Raw genomic sequence first — 8,518 nt, forward strand, 5'->3', positions numbered from 1 at the left:
AATAAAGGGCTTGTTTTGGTTCTCTGTTGGGGACTTTGACAATGGATTACTAAAAAATGTATACAAATTTATACATTTGTGCATTTGTCTTCTTAGTTGTAAATCCATCAAAATATTGAATCTTGAACAATTTATGGAGGAAAATGTTATATTCCAGATCACTTAGTTAGAACCTTTGAGTCGCTTGAAAAAAATGTACCAGGATTGAAAGTTCAGGTACTTTAAGTTGAGAATCATTTAGAATCTGATTGGCTCAGACCTACAGAATTTTAGAAGGAACAAGTGAAGAAAGAGTAATGACTAAAAGTACATTTGTCTGGTGGTGTATTAACTGCTGTGCTGTCCAGTTTAAATTCTAATCTCACCCTTACCCACTAACTTGTAGAGACAGAGAATGGGAAGAGAAAAATAGAAATACATTTTAATACAATGCCAAGTGAACAGCAGTAAACATCAGCTAATGTTAACTGTGTTCATATCAGTTAGACCATAACGTGTACATTATTTTGTCAAAACCTGTTGTCTTAGATGAACAGAGAAACATCAATAGACAGCTATCTTGCAGAGGCACAGGGCAGTTGTCATATCCCTGAGACCAAGTCCAAATATAACCACCTATTAATAGAATATCCTCACCGACTGCACATGTTCTCTGCCCTGACACCACACAACTCTGTGAAGTGGCTTGAAGGAAGCCGTCTACACTGTCTGGCAGGTGAGTGTATGGAAGTTGTGTGTGGCCTGTAGGCCTCTACTAATATTTAGGAATACTCTGATACTTTTGGTTTTCCATTAGCCAGAGGGAAAGACTTTATCAAATCTGTACCAATTGTTTTCCATTATCTACCCAGACTATCCTTTGAGAGTTGCAGGGGGCCTGGAGTCAGTCTATCACTGATATATAGACCCTAAATTGACTGTAGGTGTGAAAGAGCATGAGTGGTTGTTTCTCTGTATGTAGGCCCTGAGATACCCTGGTGACCAGTCCAGGGTTAAGCCCGCCTCTCGTCTGTGTCAGATAGGACTGACTCTGGATGGATGGAGGTCTTTGGACTCTGGGAGGAAGACAGAGTTCCGGGAGAAAACTCACACAGACAAACTTCACACAGAAATGTTATATTAAACTTGAATTATAAAAAAATCTGGCACAGAACAGTACGGCCATGACTCTCTCACCTTTAAACACCATTCAGCTTTCTTTGTTCACATGACACTCTCAGGTGGACAGAGGTTTTAGTTTTCCACCCTCTGTTGTGCAGACTTGATTACGGACTGTTCACCTCATTGTATTCTGGTTTGCAGCAGCAGCAATTCTCTGTAAATTTGCTATGATCAGCCTCAATCGGCTCAGTGTACCATTTGATTATGTGAACACTGGTATGATACAAATCGACTGCATGATGAAAAAACCCTTATCCTAACAACTTCGGCAAAGAGACAGAGCTGGTCAATGCCAACTCGATTGATAAAACCGCTGTTAGCCTGTCAAATCGAGTGATACACGTTATCGTCCTCGCCATCCCAGCTCTAATGTTTAATGGGCACGTGTGATAGAGGAAAAGAAAAACTGCTGATGCTCATGAGTCAGAAATAAAATACAAAGAAGCCAATGTTGTTCTTGTGTTAGTTGTCATCATACAATGGCCACTGATTTCTAGCAAATAGACACTTGTGTGATCTGATTGTTCACCTAATACACCATTAAACTGTTGTAAAGGAAACCGACAACGAGTTTAAAGAGCTTGGACTTAACCAGTAACCAGTGAAATAGAAGAAGAAAAATTGCTGCTCTGTGGCATCACCATAGGCTGTATACTTTCAGAGACGCTAACAAGTTATACATGGAAAAGAACCACCGAACCGGATAGATGCAACAGCAAAACATGTCTAGTATTTTCCCTTATGTACAGCAGCAGTGCCGTGTCTCTTGTGTTTCTAAACGTTACAGTTTGGGAAAGCTCGACTTACATTTGCACAACAGGCTCTAATGAGAACCATGCATGAGAAGGAACAGACAGTATTGTGCTAGTTATTCAAAGGGTGACACAACTAAGACTGGATTATATATTTTACATTAAATACACAGTGAGATGATTAAGATGCTTTACAGTCGAAGGCCTGTGTTTTCCTCTCTAAACAAACTGAGTCTTCCTCTATTTCTGTTTTCTTTGTTCCTCTGATTAGCATGGGAGACTTCGAGCAGTTTGAGCAGGACTTCTACCAGACAGGATATTACACAGATGACCAGGGTCAACCTGTGGCCTATTACAATATCTACGATCCCACAAGCCCTGATTATTATGGCGTGTAAGTATTCAGACTTCTGAGGATACACATACGTTGTGCCTTTTATGTATTACTGTCTCCTTTCGTTCACAGAGCTCCCCTGTGGAGTTTTTGACCACCGTTAACATTATGGTACAATGTATTTACTGAATGTGTGGGTCCCTGTTTTTGTCATTTGACAGGTGAAGTTAACACATTGTATGGTGAAAAGGAGGTGAAGTGTAAGACTGCAAGCTAGTAAACATGGATGTAAAGAGTGCCGGTTTCAAATTTTAAAACAAAATCATTTCAATGGTGAAAGAAATGTGCACAACCTCATTAGACACACACACACACACACACACACACACACACACACACACACACACACACACACACACACACACACACACAGAGCACATTCATCTTTGGTATTTAGTGATTAAACCATTGTGGCAAGAACAATAACAACAGTCGTTGGTATGTGTTTGTGGTCTTGATGTGATGACTTGTACAAAAGGAAGAGCTCACACTCTGGGGCACTATTTCTTCTTCAAGTGTTTGCAGTCAGTTGTTGTCAGGTGGTGATTTGTGGGGGTGTGAGGGGGGATGCCATCCCCTTTAAACCAAAATGACCTAAAATTCATCCCCCTTGATAACTTGTCAATCCTACCACCCCCTCTCAGGCACAGAGTCTTGCTTGTGTGTGCACTGGAGCATCCTATAGTTAATGCTGCTAAATATGTTGCAGGATCTACAATTTATTTTTTATTGTTGAGGCCAAAAGGTGTTGAAATTAAAGGAGGACATCGCTCATTGTCTCACTCTCCTTCCATCTCCTGTCTCTGTCTTACGGAATAATCATCAGCTGCACCTGAAGAAATCCACCCATGTCAGTGGTTGTTAAGACATCCATAAAGATTTTACCTTCTTTGGCAGGCAGGCAGGATTCTGCATATAGTCAAACTAAACTTCATAGTGAAACATAAGCTTCACTGTGTACATGCATGCAACAATCATATTGTTCTGTAATGCAGGGGACTGTACCTGTAGTTACTAATCTGGATATATCATCCCAAGTAATATTCACACCAAGTTTGGTGAAAATTCCTCCATGCATTGTTCCATCATATTGAAGTTATATGTGCACAAATTGACAACATTGTGATGGCAGATTTAGAAAGTGGTATATAAATATATATGAAAATAAATATTCAGTGGACACGCATGAGCATAGGATAGTTGTGATTGTATGATCGTGCAACGGAGAGTTGAGTCACTGGAAGGGGTGGTAGGAACATGGTGTGGGTTTGTGTGTGTGCTGTGGTTTGAGTTTGTGGGGCTGGGGTAGTTGGGTTGGTGGAGGTCGACAGTGTCACCAGTGTTACAGCTTTGGGGAACAAGCTGCATGTTTTCCAGTCTTGGTGTATGTTGTGTGTGTGTGTATTGTCCTGTGTCTCCTCTCAGAGGGGAGCATTTTGAAAGGCTGGGCTGGGTCACGGGTGATGTTTAAGGATCTGTCCTGGCCTTGATGGCGTCAAGTGCTAGAAGCTGAGTCCCAATGATGCTTTGGGACATTTTGTTGAAGCTGCTGAGCTTTCTGCTCCTTCCAGGTGAAGCTGGCATTTCTCTGTGATTCAGTCGGGATGCTTTCCACTGTGCACCGGCAAAAGAGGGTCTGGGTCAGCCTGGCTCTCCTCAGGTTCTTAAGGAAGTAGAGGTGGCGTTGTTCCTTTCCAATGACAGTGGGGATGTGGACGAAACATACTATAAAATGTATTCATGTAACATGCAAAACTTTATTCTATTTACACCGTACACCAACTGTATCTTAGATTACTTTACTGACTGTTGACACCTTAAAACTAGGAAATATTAGCTGATTGCACAAGCAACATGATCCCCTTGCTGTCTTTATACTCTTATCAGTGAGGTTTTATGAGTCATTTTTATTCAACTCGTGGTTTTCAGTGGGGAACAGGCTTCCATGCCAGATGCCCTGGATCCTTCCATGGAACCGTACACTGGACAGTTCTACCATCCTGCCGTGTCTGCTGGTACTAGTGGAGGCACAGGGACAGATTCTCTTGAAGAGGAGCCGCCCCTTCTTGAAGGTAAAAAAAAAGACTTTTGTTTACTTATTGCCTGTATGCTTGAAAAATAGACATTTTCTTTGGGTCATTATAACTACCCATATGGATTAGCTGAAATCTAGCTGGCAATGCTCAGTTCATTCAGAGGTCAGATGTGTTTACCCCTGGAAACAGCTGGAGAACCAACTAATCAGTGAAGCCAACATTCCTCTATTCAAACTCCAAATAAAAGCCACATGGCACTGGAACGTAACAATCACAAAGAGTTACTGGATGATCAAGAGGACCTTTTGTTGCGTTGCATGCAAACAGAGTACAAAGATTGGATTTTTAAATATTTGTTTTCTGTGAATTGAGCAATCCCCCCTGCTTTCTGTTCATTGTCCAGAACTTGGCATCAGTTTTGATCACATCTGGCAGAAGACGCTGACAGTGCTGAACCCCTTCAAGCCTGCAGATGGCAGCATAATGAATGAGACTGATCTGACAGGTCCGGTCCTCTTCTGCGTCACACTGGGGGTCTTTTTAATGATGGTGAGTCACTGGTATGGTTCTGCCTACAGCTCAACCGTTACCACTGTACAGATGTGAGATTTAAAACGTGTGTGTATTTCTTGATTCTGGTTGATTCAGGCAGGTAAAGTCCACTTTGGTTGTATATACGGGATCAGTGCCACAGCCTGCATTGGGGTGTACATTCTGCTGAGTCTGATGAGTACTGTGGCAGTGTCTTATGGTTGTGTGGCCAGTGTCCTGGGCTACTGCCTCCTGCCCATTGTGGCCCTCTCTGCATTTGCTGTCTTCTACTCTTTGCAGTAAGTAGCTGTGTTTCCTTTCTGTTTCTATTTTTTGACTTGTTGGATGTTAAAAGCTCAAAGGTTGAGCATGAAAATTCATTTGTGGCTTTGGCAATACAGATTTGACAAAATAATGCTGGTTATTAACATTGTTGGTGTAACACATGTAAGGGGCCCGAACTAGCTGCTCCAACCACGTCTAATGATCTTCATTTGACGACCAATGCATCAATTGTCATCTGCATCAATAAAGTCATCATCAGTATCATCCAATAAAATAAACCCAAAGCCACCAATCATCTCAAACGCCTATCACCATTTCCCCTTTATCAGTTCTGTTAGCGGCACCTTTAGCACACTGCCTTCAGGTCACCGATGCTGCCACAAGCATTACCACCTACACCATCAGCATACAAGGGATATTCTCCATCTCGTCCTACATGTTCTAAAGTAAAATGGTCAGTTTTAGTTTGAACTGACCAAAGAAAACAGACAGTTAACATTTAAGAATCCATGCCAATCAGGACAGTTTGACTTCCAACCACCTTTCATGCTTCTAATCCCTCTTTTTGTTTTCACAGAGGAATGCTGGGTACAGTTCTGGCCTTGTTAGTGATTTGTTGGTCTAGTTTCTCGGCCTCCAAGATCTTCATCTCCACCCTCGCTATGGAGGGCCAGCAGATGCTGGTTGCCTACCCATGTGCCCTGCTCTACGGACTCTTTATACTGCTCGCTGTATTTTAACTGGCACTAGATACAACCCAGAGTATTATTATTGTTATTACAATTAGTATTATTTGTCTGTTAAGACCTTGCAGGGGGATTTACCGAGCATTATGTGGATGACTGAATGATCTCTGTGTTCTTATAAATGAGGCAAAAATGTAAAGCATTTATCTCAATGTTCTATATACTTTGATCTGTTTTTTGTCTGTTTTTTGTCTTTGTCGATGTTTGTTTTATTGATTTATGATGTTATATTTAAACATTGTGCTGACTGTATGTTTTCCACTCTTTTTTTATGCTCATATTGAAAATGTGCCACTATTTTCAACATATACCTGAACAGTCCAACAGCCAACAATTCACAAGGAGAAAGAACGGAAGAGCACGGAAGAAAACATTAAGTGTGAAGTCTTAATATCTGTCCTTATGAGTAGGCTATGCCAGTAAGTGACTACCTTGTTATCTACAGAGGTGAGTCTGATATTCAGTGTTCATTGTACACAGAGCCAGGTTGTTAACTGAGCAGTTGGACTGTATTTCTTTGCATCGTGCTTTTGCAGTCTTGTTGACATCTCTAAGCGATTTACAGTACAGGACACATTCACCCATTCCCACACATTCATGCAGCACTTCTGTGCAGCACTTTTTCTATTACACACCATTTTTATTACACACACTGTTGGTAAAGCCATCAGGGGGAATTTGGGATTCAGTATCTTGCCTAAGGACACTTTGGAATGCAGAGCGGAGGAGCTGGGGAGTTTACAATGGTATCCTACAGTAGCCATTTCCTCTATAGACATTAGAGGGAGCCACAACATCAGCTTGGAATGTGAAAATATCCTGACTGGCTGAGTGACTACAAACGTCCCACATGTCTAACAGTGATACAAGCTGAAATGTCTGTATGTTCGTTACATGGTTCCAGTTGTTGTCTTGCACGTTCCCTCTCCAACACACTGCCTTTACATTCTGCTTGTTGCAGGAAACCAAACAGCTGTAAAGGCTCTGAGAGGAGAACCGACCACATGAGTGTGAACGGGAACTGAGGAGTGCGTTGACACAGAGCTGTGGCGCACTGAGCGAAGTGAAAAAACGAGCACATTTTTTCACACAGCTTCCATGATGTATGAGGGTCTGAGCAGACTCTGACAACTGCAGGGTCGATGATATTCTGCAGACAACTTGTTTTGAGTGGGGAGGGTGAGCGGGGGTAAGGGCGTGGGGTGGTGGGTGTCAGCAAAGTGTGCTGTGATATTAACAACAGCTAACTTCTAAGGGTGCTGGTGCAATCAGTAGGGTGGATCCAGTCCCTAGGGTGCCGCGCGAGCAGACAGGGTCGACTTCTGAGGGAACGAGCACCCAGGCCACCTTCTCTCTGTGCCCTGTTAGTGGGAGAGAAACACCACAGCACTGACTGCACTGAAGGATAGTAAGTGTGTGTTTTTTTTACCCCACTTCCAAACCCTCACTCTCTGCTGTTCTGTGTGGTGGCCACAGACCCATTCGTCACACAGGGTGGAACTGTGGTCAAACAACGATGAAGAGTAAAGTGATGTGTGCTGTAAACATTCATCACAGTTTACAGACCAACTTCCTGCTTCAACTGTGACCCACCCGTCCTACTGTAATGGTGCACACACTTTTACTGTGCAGCGAAGGATCATGGGCAATGTTTCATGCGCGTGTGTGACTTTCAGTTTGACCCCCACATAAAGTGACACTGGCAACCTGTCCAGGATGTGCCCCGCCTCTCGTCCTCAGCTGATATACTGCCTTAGCTTCCTGCATACAGCCACTACTTAAGGCTGGGTGACAATTATATTAGTTTGAAATCTACATGGTTACAGAAACACACAACATTTAGCAGATGCAAAGTAACAAAAAGTCACATAATGATAATTGCAGCCGAGCAGAGTGCTATTTTTTCCAGTGACACCACGGACCACGCTCTAATGGGCAGAGGAAGCATTACAAGGACGACGTGTTCAGGAAGTGTAAAATCCGACCCAAGGACCTGGAGGATTCTGCAGCTGACTGTGACACCTGCAGCTGTGCCTGGGTGTGACCCCTATGCTGGAGGAGAAGCACACAAACCCACGGCCGCCTCTCCCATGACCAACAGATTTACAATACACAAATAAAAGACAGAAGTAGAATTAATCATTGGATTCAGTGGACAAACTGCAACATACCCTTTAAATGGCTAGTACTTCTTAAGGCCTTGTGACACAGGAACATGGAACATGGTGGATCCGCTCCACAGTCTGGACAAACAGAGACAATAAATAACCACAGTGTGTTTACAGTTATGTGCTATGTTTTTTTAATAAATACAATTTTTCGTCGATTTGTGAAATGAGAAGTAAATGAAGTCAGTTAAAATGCATCGTTCTCACTTTCAATGTTTCATGAATTTATAAAAATAACTGGAAAAAAAGTAGGTTGTAATTGTGTCATGTGCCGACAAAGTATGGCAAGGTATAAAAACATATAAGTGCTTCCAGCTTGACAATGTTCAAAAAAAAAGAAAAAATCTGGGAGATTGACAAAACTTTCAGATAAACTGTGCAACTGCTCTGATTTATCTGATGCTATCTGAAGCACTACTTGGACAAACATGGTGCAGGAGACATC

At 42.3% G+C, this 8,518-nt stretch overlaps 1 protein-coding gene across 3 annotated transcripts; it reads left to right on the top strand.

Annotated features, from left to right (window-relative positions):
• Positions 1-628: 628 nt before the first annotated feature.
• On the top strand, positions 629-6,157 carry zgc:123321 (Protein YIPF5-like). Of its 3 annotated transcripts, XM_035167819.2 has the most exons (7): positions 655-715; positions 962-1,155; positions 2,185-2,307; positions 4,237-4,379; positions 4,747-4,892; positions 4,992-5,173; positions 5,737-6,157. In XM_035167819.2, the coding sequence occupies exons 3-7, from the start codon at positions 2,186-2,188 to the stop codon at positions 5,897-5,899; spliced, it is 756 nt and encodes a 251-aa protein (XP_035023710.1). In that variant the 5' UTR covers positions 655-715; positions 962-1,155; position 2,185; the 3' UTR covers positions 5,900-6,157. The 3 variants fall into 3 exon arrangements, with proteins under 3 accessions (XP_035023709.1, XP_035023710.1, XP_035023711.1); XM_035167818.2 differs by lacking the exon at positions 962-1,155 and having other exon boundaries at positions 629-715; XM_035167820.2 differs by lacking the exons at positions 655-715; positions 962-1,155 and adding an exon at positions 2,469-2,500.
• Positions 6,158-8,518: the final 2,361 nt, after the last annotated feature.

The sequence above is a fragment of the Hippoglossus stenolepis genome, chromosome 10 (assembly GCF_022539355.2).
Source record: "Hippoglossus stenolepis isolate QCI-W04-F060 chromosome 10, HSTE1.2, whole genome shotgun sequence".
Taxonomy (NCBI): domain Eukaryota; kingdom Metazoa; phylum Chordata; class Actinopteri; order Pleuronectiformes; family Pleuronectidae; genus Hippoglossus; species Hippoglossus stenolepis.

Excerpts from the sequence above, each read along its gene's own strand:
- zgc:123321 (XM_035167818.2), top strand. The coding sequence starts at position 2,186 with ATGGGAGACTTCGAGCAGTTTGAGCAGGACTTCTACCAGACAGGATAT. Across the intron at positions 2,308-4,236 it reads AGCCCTGATTATTATGGCGT|TGGGGAACAGGCTTCCATGC; the intron begins GTAAGTATTCAG and ends CGTGGTTTTCAG. Across the intron at positions 4,893-4,991 it reads TGGGGGTCTTTTTAATGATG|GCAGGTAAAGTCCACTTTGG; the intron begins GTGAGTCACTGG and ends TGGTTGATTCAG.